The following is an 18,051-nucleotide window of genomic DNA, read 5'->3' on the forward strand; positions in this document are numbered from 1 at the left end:
GATCACACAAGGTGATTCAGCTGTCGCTACGTATGGGTTCTATGCAAGGTGGAACACATTCAGATACCACGTGCAAGATTTTCATGTTCTCTCGCTCAATATGCGCAAAGAATTAGTTCTTCATAACAGGACCTTCTTGTAATAAATTTGAGGTAGTTAAATTTTGAGCTGAGATACGTTTTCGCTAGAGGCACAGTTTTCGAGTCATTCAAGAAAAACTTATAAAAGACACTGTCAAGTGTGTTTTCCTTGAAAACTGTGACCTGCAGCCAAAACGTGTCGCAGTACAAAATTCAACCACGTTGAATTTCCTGGAAAAGGTACTGTCGGACAAACAGTTTGCACATAGAAAGCGGGAGAATATGAAAATATCGCATGTGGTTTTTGAAGATGTAGTGGGTTACATAATACCTATGAGTGGATGCGGCTGTATTACCTTGTACACAGGGTGAAGCGAAATTTTCGCACTCGGGCTTCGCAACACGACTCCCTACATGCCAGATGTAAAAAAGTCTGGGGCACAATTGCGTCCGGGGAGTACATCCGGCAGAAAAAGGACGTTAAAGACTGGCAATCTGGCAACACTGTAACCACATGCATGGTAACTGTCTCTGTCTGTACATATCAGTCACAATGTATAGTTGGTACAGTGGATAGCCGGCACGGTAGCTCAGCGTGTTCGGTCAGAGGGTTAGCTACCCTTTGTAATAAAAAAAAACTGAGTTAATCGATCAATAACGAACTCAAACGGATGTGTTACGACGTCCGCCCCGAGCAGATGCAACGAACAAAAGCGAACAAAATGAGATTAAAAAAACAATAGATAGAGGTTTGGGTTACCACGCAGGAGATCGATGGTTCGGTCCTGGGTGGAGGTATATGTTTTTTATTTGGTAAATGTAGTCCAGGTGGTACGGTATCTGGTACCTTAATCGTCAACAGCGATTACAGCGGGTCTTCTAGAAAACATTTGCACTTACATACTACAATCGTAGAGATGGAGGAGTGGTCAGCTTTAAAAGACGCCCTTTCAACTTCGTGGGCGTGAATTCATTCGCACCACTTCACCTACCAGATGCCAACTCCACCGACGAATGTGAAAGAACTGGTAGCACGTGTTCATGCTACTCTTGTTACTCTGGACGCAGCTTTACTGCGAAGGTTTCAGTGCTGTATGATCCGGCGGTTTGCGCAATGTTGGATGTACAGGGAGATCGCTTTGAGCGTCTTTTGTTCTGATTACAACGTATTCTGTTGTGAAGGTCATGCGGTCATTAATATGGACATTTTTACTGTCACTGGTTGCTAATGTGCAACATCTTAGTGCTCATACTAGGTATAGCATAAATGAAAAGTACTGTGCTGTCATCGTTAGCATCTCGAAACTGATATTGTTTTTGTAGTTATACTATACTATGACAGGTCATTTGTTTCAACTCTCTATTTCTTATTTGTCTAACCACGCATTTGTTACGTTCAGCGTTACAAAATGTTGTAAATTTATGATACATGTGACCTAAGAAACGGTGTATATTACAGTATGAAATGTCAGAATGAAATTAGCAAAGAAAAAAATGCGCCCCAACCCAGGTTGAACCCTCGACCACCTGCATGCTAACTTACAATTCTATGCATTGCACCAACTGCACAGCACGAGAAAATTGTGTCATACAGGTAGATACGACACATGTGGGTACAGTGTTGCCAGATTGCTACTCTTTAACATCCTTTTTCTGCCGGATGTAATTGCCGGACGAAATTTTGTGACAGATATTTGTTTATCGCTAGCATGTGAGGATTCGCACTGCGAAGCCCGAGTGCGCGAATTTCGCTTCGAACTGTATTGTCAGTGCATGGTCAAGAACAGCGTTTTCTGCCGAGCTTGTCCTGCAGGAGGTCTTCTTGTGCCCCATATTAGGTATCGTTTCACGATACCAGAGAACTCAAGCAAAAAAAAAGTCGTACATCATCTCTGAATGAATGAATATGGCCTGATGTATCTACTTCAGAATAAACACAGCCTCTAGTCATTGTAGTATACAGTCTAAGACAGCCTGAATGTGTTACTGGAAAATCTACCTCACAGTTTTTATACAGTACCAGAAAACATCAATGAACTACCATATCCCAGCCAGAAACTTTGTACGAAGTAATTTGAAGGAGGAGACCGGGAGAAAGGAAAGGGAGGAAAGCACTTCTGTCAGCTGCATCGGGACGTTGTGCGCAGTCAGCGGCTACGAGCGAAAAATGTGTACCGAACCAGGATTCGAACGCAGGTTTTCCTGTTTCTTATGCGGCTGCGTTACTCATCGCGCCATCCGGAACGCAGTGTTACTACAACTGCGTGGACTGTCTCGTCACGCCTCACGGCAGTCCTACATCCCAACGGAGCACCACCTATCGGCAATCCCTGTCCATTTCGCACATGTCCGAACGAACGGACACCACGCAGTCATATAACTGATAGGCCTAACTGGGCAATGAATCCACCTTCTTCAGTGTGGATGCATAAATACGTCCGACCTCCTGTGGGAGTCTCAGAGTACAGAACGTGGAGGAACTGGACAGGGACTGCGGGTAGGTGGCGCTCGATGGGAATGTGGATCGGCCGTGATGCGGTGGGCCGAGATATTCCGAAACGTTGCACTAACGTTATGTTCCAGGTGGCGCAGTTGGTAAAGCACCTGCATAGCACGTCGCACATACCGTGTTCTGCTGTCCATTTTCACTCGTCGCCGCTGATTCCCCGTAATATTCCGATCCAGCTGACAGAAGTCATTCCCTTCCCTTTCCTTTTCCCCCTCTCCACCTTCAACTTACGTAATACGTATCACGGCTGCGGTTTCTGCGTGGTGTCTGTTCTTTCAGACATTATTGACTATGTTTTGAGGAATCTCACGTGAAATTTTTCTGTTAAACTAGACGAAAAGTGTCGCAAAGGAAAATGATCAAATGGTGACGTGTGTTTAAGATTTTCCTATACTCGTTTCCAATAAACATATGGATTTAAGGTTTCTTATTCAGTTCCACAATGTAAACATGTATTTCTCTTCAAATTAAATTTGTTACATTTTTTGTTGTTTATTACTCAATTGCAAAATTATTTAGTGTTTCAACATTATTTTACTCTTTTCAACACGCGGTTCTACGCCTTTGACTTCGTACAAACACTTTTTTTTCGTCATAATCCAATGACTTCCATCGTCATTTCGCCGGTCGACTCATTTTTAATACTGATATCTTTTTATTCACATGAAGTGTCTTGTAGATTATGTATAGAAGATAGCTCCTTCTATAAGACACCTCAGCTTTTTTTTTTCACATCCTCGTATCTACTCAACTCTTTATACTGTAAATGTAACTGTACTCTCGTATGTTGATATAATAATTGAATTTCTTCTTCTGAAAGTGATGCATCCGTTGTTTCGAGAGAGATGAAATTCAAGATAATAAGAATTCCTATCACCATCGTTTATCTCATCTGTATCTTTCAGCAATAATTTCATCATCTGCAGCTTGATGTGATCCCCTCCCCCCTTTCCTTTTCCCCCTCTCCACCTTCAATTTACGTAATACGTATCACAACTGCCGTTTCTGCGTGGTGTCTCTTCTTTCAGACATTATTGACTATGTTTTGAGGAATCTCACGTGAAATTTTTCTGTTAAACTAGACGAAAAGTGTCGCAGAGCAAAATGATTAAATGGTGACGCGTGTTTAATATTTTCCTACTCTTGTTTCTTATAAGCATATGGATTTAAGGTTTCTTATTCAGTTACAAAATGTAAATATATTTTTCTATTCAAATTAAATTTGTTTCTGTTTATTACACAATTGCAAAATTTTTCAATGTTTGAACATTACTTTACTCTTTTCAACACGCGGTTCTACGCCTTTGACTTCGTATGAACACATTTTTTCTCGTAATGCAATGTCTTCCATCGTCATTTCGCCAGTGGACTCATTTTTAATACATGATATCTTTTTACCCACATGAAATGCCTTGTAGATGATGTCTGGTAGATAGGTCCTTCTATAAGACACCTCAGCTTTTTTTTTCACATCTTCGTATGTACTCTACTCTTTATACTGTAAATGTAACTATACTCTCGTATGTTGATATAATAATTCAATTTCGTCTTCATATTTCGACTTTAGAATGCCATAATGAAAGTGATGCATCCACTGTTTGGAGAGAGATGAAATTCAAGATAATAAGAATTCGTTTCACCATCGTTTATCTTACCTGTATCTTTCAGCAATAATTTCATCATCTGCAACTTGATTGAGCGGTTCTAGGCGCTACAGTCTGGAACCACGCGACCGCTACAGTCGCAGGTTCGAATCCTGCCTCGGGCATGGATGTGTGTGATGTCCTCAGGTTAGTTAGGTTTAAGTAGTTCTAAGTTTTAGGGGACTGGTGGCCTCTGCAGTTAAGTCCTATTGTGCTCAGAGCCATTTGAATCATTTGCAGCTTGATGTATGCACGTTTTCAGATTTTCGCAAATTTAATTTGCCGATCTGTCTGTTACTCGATTTAATTTCATGGCAAGACTCCACTGAATACTATCGAGTATTATATGAAGAGTTTGAAAAATTCGTCAAGAAACATCTCAAACCAATTGTACATTTATGGCACATATTTAAATTTAGACCAGTTATACATTCGTTATATCGTATGGGAAATGATCTCCTGTCCTAATTATATAACAACGGGGATAATCTGCTCATGTTGTCTTGTAGACACTTGGTTAGTTGTGTTTGTTCATTGAAACTGTGAGGAAGGATATGCATACTTTATTATTTGTGTAGTAGTTCATTTCAGTTCCATACCTTTTATACTGATCGGCGATTTTGTAAGAAACTATTCCAATGAATGGAGTACTGAAATATATTATGGATTTAAAGTCTGTTGGTAACAAGAGTGGTGTTTCTTTTCTACTTCCCTTCTTTCCAATTTATTAATAAGGGGAACAATTTATTGAAGAGGTGAATATCAGTAATTAGCGTCTATTTGTTCGGTTAATGCATATAATCACTAAGATCCTGCTGTGCCATTGGGATATTCACTGTCTTGTCAACTGTGCTTCTGTATGCTGCTGTTTGTCATGTAGTGGGTTGGAAGGATATATTGTGGAGAATCCTCTCTGTAGCCGTCATCTTTCTGTATATGATGTCCGCCCCCGGTAGCTGAGTGGTCAGCGCGACAGACTGTCAACCGAAACCTAACGGTCCATGATCCAATATGTAACTGTTGTAAATGTTCAAAAATTTGTTGTTAAACGGAAAATAATTACGTTTCAACACAAGATGAAGAAGACCCATAAGCTGTTTAATTTATGAGGCTACACTTGGCTTAAATTTATTTAAATTTTAGTTGATGACGTCTAATGTGTGCTTTATTAGGACAGTGGAACACAGTTTTATAGTATCAAATGATGCTAGTCTAGGAAGACTGAATACATGCATGCCCTTTACTGCCTGAGAGAATTCTGTATTGTTCTCGGTGAGTCTTCTGTTTTAAAAGTGTTAGTATACTTTAGGATGTTGAACAGTTTCCTTTTTATGGAAAGTTGCCCTTTTTTAAAAAAAAATATGCTAAGGCTCTGCTTGGCTCTTTATGAACTTTGAATTGGGCTCTTAAACAGATACTTGGGGATTCATCATCATTGTATCTTTATTTTTTTGAACTGGGGAGATTAAATTTGCTGTTCTTTATTGCCTTCTTGATCTCTCTTCTGAAACACGGTGTGGTATCTTTCCCAATTTCACTAACGCTTTTGAATAGTCATGTATCGTTACTTTAACGTTAGAATTGCCTAAATCAGGTTTAGTTCTGTGGCCTTCTTTCACTTTCTGAATGATGTTACTGTCTTTCTTTCTCGCTTTCAGTGTGACATCCTATTGGTATTGGTCTCCATACAGCGCTTTTCTAAACCTAAGCTATAATGTTGAATCACTGTTAAGGAAATCAGGGCAGAACGGACCACTTCGTCTTCAACAATTTTTGTAAAATAAGGGAACATAAGAAAACACTTGTTAAAGGTGTACCTTTACTCGTAAAACATTTACAATCGTATGTTTCGTATATTTTTACCTTTTTTCAAAAAACGCTTGCATTTTTCCCGTTCTTCACTATTCACGCGGTAAAATGGAATATAGCACTTTTTTGTGAAATTACTGCATAAACGTTGACATTATTATGAACATCATCTTCAGACTAAGACAAAGAATTGTTTCATGAACAATTTACATTATGAAATGTGTAAGCTTCAAATAAGTCGTTAACAGCTAGAAAATACGAGTATTTTCATGTCATTTTGGCACATGTATTTTTTTTTCAGGCTTAACGTCAAGACAGTGTTGCTGCTAAAAAAACAAAAAACAAAAAAAGAATAAAAAACCTCCGTCCGAACAGGCTATGAAGGCCCAACGGTACCGATGGGCCGCCGTGTCATCCTCAGCCCACAGGCGTCACTGGATGAGGATTTGGAGGGGCATGTGATCACCACACCGCTCTCCCGGACAAATGTCAGTTTACAAGACCGAAGCGGCTGCTTCTCTGTCAAGTAGCTCCTCAGTTTGCCTACCGAGCGAGGTAGCGCAGTGGTTAGCACACTGGACTCGCATTCGGGAGGAAGACGGTTCAATCCCGTCTCCGGCCATCCTGATTTAGGTTTTCCGTGATTTCCCTAAATCGCTTCAGGCAAATGCCGGGATGGTTTCTTTGAAAGGGCACGGCCGATTTCCTTCCCCATCCTTCCCTCACCCAAGCTTGCGCTCCGTCTCTAATGACCTCGTTGTCGACGGGACGTTAAACACTAATATCCTCCTCCTCCTCAGTTTGCCTCTCAAGGGCTGAGTGCAGCCTGCCAGCAGTCGTCGGCAGATCGCATGGTCACCCATCCAAGTGCTAGCCCAGCCCGACAGCGCTTAACTTCGGTGATCTGACGGGAACCGGTGTTACCACTGCGGCAAGGCCATTGGCTACTGTTGCTGTTGCTCTTTATTTAACCTCATCGCTGATCTACAATCGAATCGTATCCACCTAGATGAGTTTCAGTGTGGTAGGTCAATTTTTTCTGCTATTTGATAGGCTAATGACCTGTCAGTGAGCTGTTTCATCGTTGGACTTAAAGGGTCTGTTATCCAATGACCTCAGGCATGCTACATCGTCTTCTAGTTATGCAGTGAAAACATTTTTAAATTTCCCAGCTGATTTGTCAGCTCTGTAATTGCGATTTTCTTAGCGCTACGAACCTATCTTTCCAGCATTGATTTGGGTACGTTAAACTGCACAGATGCATTTAAAACTCTCTATTTCAGAAAACATAAAAGATGAAACTGCCATTTCCATTGATTTAATATCCCACTTCCGTCCATTAGTCTTTCTAATGCACACTAGTGGCCATTAAAATTGCTACACCAAGAAGAAATGCAGATGATAAACGGGTATTCATTGGACAAATATATTATACTAGAACTGACATGTGATTACATTTTCACGCAATTTGGCTACATAGATCCTGAGAAATCAGTACCCAGAACAACCATCTCTGACCGTAATAACGGCCTTGATACGCCTGGACATTGATTCAAACAGAGATTGGTTGGCGTGTAGACGTACAGCTGCGCATGAAGCTTCAACACGATACCACAGTTCATCAAGAGTAGTGACTGGTGTATTGTGAGGAGCCAGTTGCTCGGCCACCACTGACCAGACGTTTTCAATTGGTGAGAAATCTGGAGAATGTGCTGGCCAGGGCAGCAGTCGAACATTTTCTGTATCCAGAAAGTCCCGTACAGGACCTGCAATATGCGGTCGTGCATTATCCTGCTGAAATGTAGGGTTTCGCAGGCATCGAATGAAGGGTAGAGCCACGGGTCGTAACACATCTGAAATTTATCGTTCCGCTGTTTAAAGTGCCGTCAATGCGAACAAGAGGTGACCGATACGTGTAATCAATCGCACCCGATACCATGACGCCCTTAACGCTTCCAATGTGCGTTCACCGCGATGTCGCCAAACACGGATGCGACCATCACGATGCTGTAAACAGAACCTGGATTCATCCGAAAAAACGACGTTTTTCCTTTCGTACACCCAGGTTCGTCGTTGAGTACACCATCGCAGGCGCTCCTGTCTGTGATGCAGCGTTAAGGGTAACCGCAGCCATGGTCTCCGAGCTGATAGTAAATACTGCTGCAAACGTCGTCGAACTGTTCGTGCAGACGGTTGTTGTCTTGTGAACGTCCATCTGTTGACTCTGGGATCGAGACGTGGCTGCACGATCCGTTACAGCCATACGTATCTCGCCTGCTAGTGATACGAGGCCGCTGGGATGCAGCACGGCGTTCCGTATTATCCTCCTGAACCCACCGATACACCTTCTGCTAACAGTCATTGGATCTCGAGCAACGCGAGCAGCGATGTCGCGATACGATAAACTGCAATGGCGACAGGCTACAATCCGACCTTTACCAAATTCAGAGTCCGCAGCGCGTGGTCGTGCGGTAGCGTTCTCGCTTCCCACGCCCGGGTTCCCGGGTTCGATTCCCGGCGGGGTCAGGGATTTTCTCTGCCTCGTGATGACTGGGTGTTGTGTGATGTCCTTAGGTTAGTTAGGTTTACGTAGTTCTAAGTTCTAGGGGACTGATGACCATAGATGTTAAGTCCCATAGTGCTCAGAGCCATTTGAACCATTTGAACCAAAGTCGGAAACCTGATGGTACGCATTTCTCCCCCTTACACGAGCCATCACAACAACGTTTCACCAGGCAACGTCGGTCAACTGCTGTTTGTGTATGAGAAATCGGTTGGAAACTTTCCTCATATCAGCACGTTGTAGGTGTCGCCACCGGCGCCAACCTTGTGTGAATGCTCTGAAAAGCTAATCATTTGCATATCACAGCATCTTCTTCCTGTCGGTTAAATTTCGCGTCTGTTACACGTCATCTTCGTGGTGTAGCAATTTTAGTGACCAGTAGTGTAAGTTCATACCATATGGAAAAGCCAGGAAAAACAGGAATATTTAGAAGGGGCGAACAAAAAATTTCAGTTCGAAGGCCATACAGTCTAGAATCGGAATGCGAACCAGGCAAAATCGTCGTGAGCACTGAGTAATCATTCAACCGACGCACCACACTGAAGATACCCGTTTGGTAAAACAACGTGTCCTGCTGCATGAAGAAGCCCGTAACTACCTGCTGCACAGCCTCGTCCCACAGGAATCGTTGTCCCCTCAAAGCTTGCCCAAGGAACCAAAGGCGTGATAATCACACCGGGAGGGATGTGGGGTATAGGGTGCAAGGCTGTTTCACCAGTTATATACCACAGTGGATGAACATATGAACGTGTAATATTTTCATTTTCAGTAGAGACAATGTATTTTCTTACATCAGTTGAATGACAAGTCCAGCACCCACTGCACTAAAGTTATCCAGGTAACAAAATTCCGTGTATTGTCGGCGACAGAAGAAGGAAAATACTCGATTTATAAGGCATTTTTCTATTCTATTCAAGATACGCTGGAGGGACAACATTCATCTATCAACTTCTTCACTTATTTTCGTTCCCTATAAATAAACCATGACACGTTCTCCTCATATAGAGATAGTCTCTGAAATACTTTAGCAGTCCACAAGCAGCACTAGATTTAAAGTAAAGGAACCTGAGCCATTTTTCTTAACATAAACAACTACGTGGATTGCAGCTGAATGTTATAAATATTATATCTTGAAGAACTGATCTTCTTTCAATTATGTACTACAGTCATAAGCATATACCATGTAATGCATCTTACCTGGAGACGAAACTCACTCGATAAACAGGGCCACGTCACCAGCAATACCGCAGCTGCAAAAAAATTTTGCACGTATTAGGTGACAGTCTGTAATCGACTTTCCTTATAGTCAGAGAACTATTTCAAACCGGCCGCGGTGGTCTAGCGGTTCTGGCGCTGCAGTCCGGAACCGCGGGACTGCTACGGTCGCAGGTTCGAATCCTGCCTCGGGCATGGATGTGTGTGATGTCCTTAGGTTAGTTATGTTTAAGTAGTTCTAAGTTCTAGAGGACTTATGACCTAAGCTGTTGTGTCCCATAGTGCTCAGAGCCATTTTTTTGAACTATTTCAAAGCTGCCTTCGACGAAATACATCTGACAGATGAATTTAAAAAGTTGTTATCTCAAGCTTAGGTATATGGCCCTCTTCTAATGAAATAACATATTAATCGTATGAAAATTAGTGTTAACGTACTATCGTGTCACAGATGATCAAACCAAAAGGCTTGTTGCATAATTATTCCACGTAAAAAAAAAACTGTCCATTCTCTGAGTATCTTCACAGGTCCCTGAAACAACATATGGACCTTTGATATCAGTTATCCAGAGGAATATTTAATGATATTTAAGTGTAACAGGATATAAGTCAAACTACGTTACTAGTTGCAATGAAGAAGAACAGGACATTTTATTAAATTTACTATCCGTGCCAGACCATGTTGAAATGCTCTGCAGCCTACACAGCATAGCATACATAGCACTCCGTCTTCAGGCCACAAGTGGCCCATCGGGACCATCCGCCCGCCGGTCATCCTCAGGTGAAGATGCGGATAGTAGAGGCGTATGGTCAGCACACAGCTCTCCCTGTCGTTATGATGGTTTTCTTTGACCGGAGCCGCTACTATTCGGTCGAGTAGCTCCTCAATTGGCATCACGAGGCTAACTTCACCAGGAGAAGAGGCAACAGCGCATGGCGGCCTGGATGGTCACCCATCCAAGTGCTGGCCACACCCGACAGCGCTTAACTTCGGTGATCTCACGGGAGCCCGGGTTCCACTGCGGCCAGGCTGTTGCTCTTTGCGGTCTAGAAGACTTAAAATAAACAGGATACGCACTAGTTTCTGACGTCTCTGTGCAAGAATTAAGAGACTGAGTGGTCCGTAACCCTAAGACATGTGCACGACATGCTTACCACGAATGTGGCACTCTACAATTGTCCATTTGACACCGACCAAAAATTTGCACTTGAATCCCAAAAGACTGACTACGCTATGAGTAAATTCCGCCACAGAAGTTTCTTGGCAGCTTGTAAGTGACATTCTTCTACAACTGGGTACCTTCTTTCCAGTATCGTCTTCGGTAAGTTTGACTTCATCGCCACCACAGTCGCACGATATGGAGTTGTCAAGAATCGTGTAAAACGCTGCAGAGCAAGTGTGGCAATAGCAACGTGTATGCAGCCGTAAATTTTATGGAAAGTATGTAGCTGATGCAGGGCATATAGGAGTTGTTTTAGAATTTTTTGATCTCATGACTGGAGACAGACGACCATTATCATTCGTTCTGTAATGTACCAAGTGCGACATCACTCCATTCGAGATGCCTTTGTATCTGATCCCTTCTCACTTCATCAGGCTGACATTTTGTGCTGCTGTTTCTCACCGATCTTTCATAGTTTAGATATTCGTTGTGCTCCTCAGCTGCCCAAGTCTCACCCAGACTGCTGTCTCGATTACTGGACCACAATGGTGTTTGATAGAATGTTTCCTAATGTAGAACACCAAAACGGAATACAATACATAACGTGATAAACGTAACTCGAGAAACGTTGCCTAAGCAAAATTTAAGGAACGTATCAGCAGTCTACCTTCGTAGGATCTCCAACAAAATAACGCACTTCTTAAAGCCACAAATACTTCAATAAAATTACGATCGGTCACCACTGGAAGCTTCCGGATATGATAACCTATCCATGTATAATAACACACATAGCAACTGTAATAACTATTACATTAGCCAAAAATAAAGAAGCTTTAGCGTAACATATAAAGAACACATTATAAACAGCGAGAACAATCAGTCGAACTTCTTTCTACAATCGAAAACTCAAAACCACACTACAGATGTAGAAAAAAATGCACTCCAGATCCTACACTGAATACCAAAACTTCCGAAGAATGTTCTTGAAAAATTGGAACTCTACATACACATGAGAAAATACCCACAAGATATATTAAACGAGCATACAGAATTTATACACAAATGCTACCTCAAATATTTACTGAACCTCTAGAACACGGAAAAGGATAAATCGGAAATAACATATGCAACAACCACAGATAACTGTGACAAAATTGAAGCTATTAAAATAATATCGTTATTCATCTGCACAATCGTTGAAAACATGTAACTTCTTCAGAGCAGAACCGTCAAACTAGTGACAAACTACGTATAATTAACGTTATATTTTCAATATATTTACATCCTTTACCATCTGATAAAAAACATTGACAGCTACAGGACAGTTCACTTACTACGTAAGATGGAGATCACATCATTCTAGACGTGAGTACAATATTGTCACTCGATTATAAATGACATTCACGTTTACACACGATGCCACCAAAACAATTTTCGCAGGTATTTTACAATGGCGATAAACTCCGAGACAGTCTTTGTTCATAATTATTAGTTATTATAAGGAGCCATTGACGTGCATCTTTCCAAAAATACATAAAACAGTTTGCAAAGTCGTTTCTGAACGAACAAAAATCAGTTTATCTAATTCGAACTATTCTTGTTTAATTTCAAAGCAGTTGTTGTCTTAAGCGTTAGAAGTATGATTACAGCATGCAGTCATATAAAGAACAAGCAATCTAAGACAAGCGGAGGAGCGATTTCACATGCGGAGTATATTATTTGCCCATCTCCATTCCTCTCGATTTATTTACGGGGCTTTAAATCGACATGTGCATCCATATTTTGCAAACCACTATAAACTGCATGGCAAGGGTACTTACCATGGTGTCGCATATTAGAGCTTCTTCCCGATTCACTATTCTACGGCGCGCGGGTAAAATTGCAGCTTTAGTCCTTTTCTGCGCTGTGATTTCTCCAGTGTCGTCTTCGCCGCATCCATTGTCGAGAGCCGTAACATATTACTAGATTACTTGTTTAACATTGGTTCTTGAAGTTTTTTCGTAAAATAGGCTTTGACGAAATAGCTGACTTGTATTTGCGAAAGGATGCACTTAAGATCATTCAGTATTTTGGCGACGTTCGGCAGTGAGTAAAATAAATCTGAGACCGTTCGTCACTGTTTCTATGGATAATTCGATATTCATTGCTATTCCTATCTGTTACAGGAACCGCAGCATATTCTAGAATAGGTGATACGAATGTTTTGTAAACAGTATCCTTGTAGACATACTGCGATTTCCCAGTGTGCTATCAACAAACCGAAGTCAGCTTCCTGCATTACCTACAATTGACTCTACGTGAGTATTCCACTTCACATCTCCACAAATTATAACAATCAAGTATTTTTGGTAGTCAGCTGACATCAGCAGCAACCCACTGATACTATATTAAGCATACTGCCTTTTCGCATTTTGTGAAACGCTCAGTTTTCCAGTCCTTGATGAACTGTTCTCCTAAACTTCAGCCACAGTTTCACTACCTGCCCCTGTCAAGAGCTAAGTGTCTCAAGCACCTTCATGAACTATGACAGGATTGCCTCTTTATTATTCTTCCCAACACTTAAATATTCCTACTGGCTTCACGTACCCAGTTTACTTTGATAAATATTGTTACTAAAACTGATTCGTGCTTACTGATACCAGACTGAATGTGGCGTATCTCACAGAGTTTCGATCTGTTTCTGCTCTATGTATCTAATGTCCTTATGGCACAAATCGGATTGCGAAGTCTGATTTGTAAATAGCTTTCAGAAAAAACAGTTAGTGTGGTTTCGCAATATGTCTTGTCAAACCCACTACTTATAAAAATGTAAGTATCACATTCGGCTGCTAGGTGACAAAAGTCTCCTCCAGTGATGAAAGTATCGTTAGGTGAAATAAGTACCGGTGAGGTAAGGTTCTCTCTAAAGTTTTCTGTTACGTCTAGGTATGACTCTGGTAATCGACAGAAGAACCAGTTATAAACTACTCCTTGATACTATCTTATTCAAATGATTGTTCGTGGAGTTTCATTTCTTTTAAGAATATTCTAAAGAATACTCACTCTGAAATTCTGAAAGTAGTAATTATAAATTACAGGGACCGAAAGGTTATTCACAACTAATACAGAAATTAACCTACAGTGTAAGATTATGGACGTTAAAGATAAGCATATGTTGAGAAAGAAGTGTGGAAGATAAGTAATCTGAACTACTAATGTCCACACAACCGCAAACAGGCATGTACAAAAGGTAATGCGCCCCAATTTGAGTTCAAACTGGGGATGAACACACCACCTTTTTTGCAAGGATGCCTGTCTGTAGATGTCAATAGTTCAGAAGGGGCTGTAATTATGTAAATTGCCATATTGATGTTATTTGCTATGACATGTAATTAACAATTCATCTTTTGTACCATGATGATACTGTAAACCGAAGACAGTTGTTACAAAAAAAGACAACAAACAGCTTTGTGTCATGCATTTAAAAAATGGAAATCGTTTCTCAAAAATAGAATTTTGCTAACGTTGAATGTAAATCGGAAGTCTTTCCTGTATGCCTTTGTCTATAGTGCAGTCTTGAACAGAAGTGAAAGGCTGATGTTAAAGAGTTCATCTAAGATGAGAATACCATGTTTTGAAATGTGGTGCTATAGAAGAACGCTGAAGAATAGATGTGTAGATAGATTGACGACGAGGTATTGCATAGAACTGAATAGCAAAGAATTATGTGGGACCACTGGACTGAAAGCAGGGATCCGTTGTTGCGACACATCTCAATGCATCAAGGCAGTGTCAATTTGGCAATTGAGGGAAGTACGAGAGTTTTAATTTGAAGAGGGAGTTTAGTAACATTTCTGGCTTTGCAGCCATCATATTCAGGTACAAGAAACTCTTCTTATAGCAGTTCAGAAGGCAGCAGTGAGAAGACTATGTGATGTGGTGCGAAGTACCGATGACAGATGGTTTGTTCCATATGGCTATCGTGAGAAAGACCGCTTAAATTGTGGTCCTTCACCGCGATTGGCTGCTGCATTCGGAAGCTGCGAACCCAAAAGATAATCTTCTATTATTGACATTAGACAAGTAAACAGCGTATTTACTTGCATTTAATATTCAAGCTTCTCTCGATCACGCGCTATCATTCCGTTATTACGCAAGTATTAACAACCAACAGAATAATAAACGACTGCTAAACGATAAGGCAGACGAAGTACTTCCGTGATTTTCGGGTCTCGCATAACTTGGATGGCTGGCAAAGTAATTCGGCTGTGAGATCAGAGCTGCTTCGGCTGTGTCGGAGGACACGCGGTCGGTGTCAGTTAAGACTTTATTAGCAATTTCTGGTTATGTGGACATGTATCTGAGAACAGTGTGACAGTAACTACGGAAATACACATTTCATTATTTTTTTTGAACAATGGAAATTATTTCTGACTCTAAAGTGGAATGAAATTGTCCAGTTACTCGTGTTCTGCTAATAAAAAGCGAGTGGTATCCAGTATAAACAAAATAACTGAAAATATATTCACATACTATCAGTTCCTCATTAAGAGTTTCTTAAAACCTAAAGGTAACGGATTCACGACCTATGTGCTGTTTTCTGGGCAGGGGACAACAACCACAGAAGACTGAAGATTGGCGAATATTTGTTAGAGCTTACGCGTTCCAATCAGGGCGGTGGGAGCAAATAGGACCTCCGCGTGTACTGCAATCTTAGTACCAATGAGATGCGTGACACGTCATCTGTGGTAACAAAGCGGACGTATGAAGGAGAAAAGTTTTCGATGGAAAGGGTTTATCACATATCGCTGTCTCTTCCCTCTCCTTTTCAGCTTGCCGTAGTAGATCAAGTAGATTCAAATGTAAGTTGTAGTAGTTACTCAAAGGTGAAGTAACTAGTATAGAGTAGCGTAAAGAGCAGTATCATACCAATCTTCAGGCTGAAGACCACAACAAAAGCGATAGACCACTTATACAATTTTCTTACTCGTAAGCTGTTAATCGAGGAAGAAGAAATTCTTGTCAGTTATCAAATATGAATGATAAAGCGTCTGTCCGAGGCTCGTGGTCTTGCGGTAGCGTCTCGCTTCCCGCGCACGGGCTCCCTGGTTCGATTCCCGGCGGGGTCAGGGATTTTCTCTGCCTCGAGATGACTGGATGTTGTGTGTCTTTCATCAGCATTTCATCCTCATTCACTCGCAAGTCGCCGTAGTGGTGTTAAAGAACTTGTGGAGCAGCGGCCGAACCGCCCTGCTAGGGGTCTCCCGGCCACCAATGCCATACGCTCATTATTATTATAAAGGTTGTGAGTGATTTGTCATAACTGCTATAAAGTCTTGTGGGTAACATTACTTGAGCTGTAAATCATATGTAAGAAGATAATGGTTTATTTGATATTATATAGTGTTCTTTGAGTACTAATGAATCTGGCAGCGATATAATTAATGCTCGTGGTAATCACATATGAGAGCGATCAAAGGGTCCCATTGGCAAAGTTCAGGCATTCGTTGGGGGCACTGCTAAGGAATGAGCTCGTTCTGGAAATTTCCGTAGAGCACTCGTAAATTCCCTCATGCATAAACAATATATCATGCGTGACAGCCACCGGAAGAATCTGAAGAGAGGAGAGGTAAGCGAATTGCTCCAGTACGTCTGTCAGTAAAAATTATAATCCTCCGAGATTAGGGGTTTTAAATTCAAGTCTCGAAAAGAGCGGAGCAGCAGGGCCACAAAATACTCCTGACTGTCACACGACATTACTCAACATTGCAGGGAACATCTCATAAATTTATGCGTTCCAGTAATGAATGACCTGAGGGACAAAAACCTGACCCAGAGACAACACAGTAGTCTGTGGCAAACGCCAATTAACGTCCGAACTCCGCTTGCTCGAACTGTCCAGTAGTTAGCAGTCAGCAATACACGGCACTTAACAAGTTCTTCCCTCTGTGGGCCTCTACGTGATTGGAGAACTCTGCAGGGTAGGAACATCAAGGCCGGTACTTACTGGCCAGCGACCCACGACGACGCTTAGACGCAAACAGCTGCGCGCCGCGTCACGACACAAGCCTTGCCATTCAACTGCGACTTTTATACGTGGCTCCACTTGCTCTGGAGCAGCACAGGCGATGACAACTCACGTCCACACAGACGAAAAGGTATGACGGCAAATACCATCGATAGGAAAAAAAGAAAAACTGCAGGTGTACTATTACACTAATTTATTAATTAATATCTAAGTCCGATGTATCGAATATTGGTTTCTATTTATTGCAAGAATGTTATACTGCACTCCTCCATCTATTTTATGACGATTTACCACAATTACTCTTCCGCTTTTTATGCACTTTCACATATATTGTGATGTATAACAAAAGACTTTTATGTTATTTTTTTTATGTTTGAATTAACTGTACTTAATAAAGCTTTGATTAAGTTTATTTGACAGATCAGTTACTATTCACAGTTGTTCGTAATTGATACTGCAAATACCACTTTTACTTTTTTGTTTATTCAAATGAAGATCGTGACTTTGTCAGTTGTAGCCACTAGCTCTTAGTGGATTGGATTTTGCCGTTTGAAAAAGAAAAATTGACATCGTGACTCAGTGTTATTACGTCATGGACCAGATATTGACGCAATAGCTGACTATATCGGCATTAAATGGCAACATAGTGTGTTCGGTAATATGTAATTTTTTAAAAAAGCAATTACGTTAAAGTAGCGTACTTGACGTAATAAATGACTATAGCTATCAGAATTAAATGGCAACATAATCTGCTTTAATATGTCAATTTTTTTAAAAAGCAATGTTCGTCTTTGCAAAATTATTATTATTATTTTATTTTGCTGGTCTGGAGCCTTTAACGCCATAGAACACGAAAGTAATAAGCACAATGTCCATTGCATACAACTGTGAATAGTAAGTAATTTGTCAAATAAACCTTATCCAAAACCTTACAAAGTACAATTAATTCAAACATAAAACAAAATAAGATATGACTCTTTTGTAAACTACCATAATACATACTAGTATTATTTAATAATTAAAACCTTGATTAACGAGTGACATACGTAACGGCCGAAACATATT

At 41.0% G+C, this 18,051-nt stretch overlaps 1 protein-coding gene across 1 annotated transcript in view; it reads left to right on the forward strand.

Annotated features, from left to right (window-relative positions):
- The window catches only part of LOC126092857 (uncharacterized), a 215,415-nt gene that overhangs the window by 117,839 nt on the left and 79,525 nt on the right, over positions 1–18,051 (forward strand). The window contains exon 8 of the mRNA XM_049908587.1: positions 16,973–17,116. Within this exon, the coding sequence (XP_049764544.1) occupies positions 16,973–17,116 (144 nt within the window). The remainder of the gene's footprint in view (positions 1–16,972; positions 17,117–18,051) is intronic.

Source organism: Schistocerca cancellata, chromosome 7 (assembly GCF_023864275.1).
Source record: "Schistocerca cancellata isolate TAMUIC-IGC-003103 chromosome 7, iqSchCanc2.1, whole genome shotgun sequence".
Classification (NCBI taxonomy): Eukaryota; Metazoa; Arthropoda; class Insecta; order Orthoptera; family Acrididae; genus Schistocerca; species Schistocerca cancellata.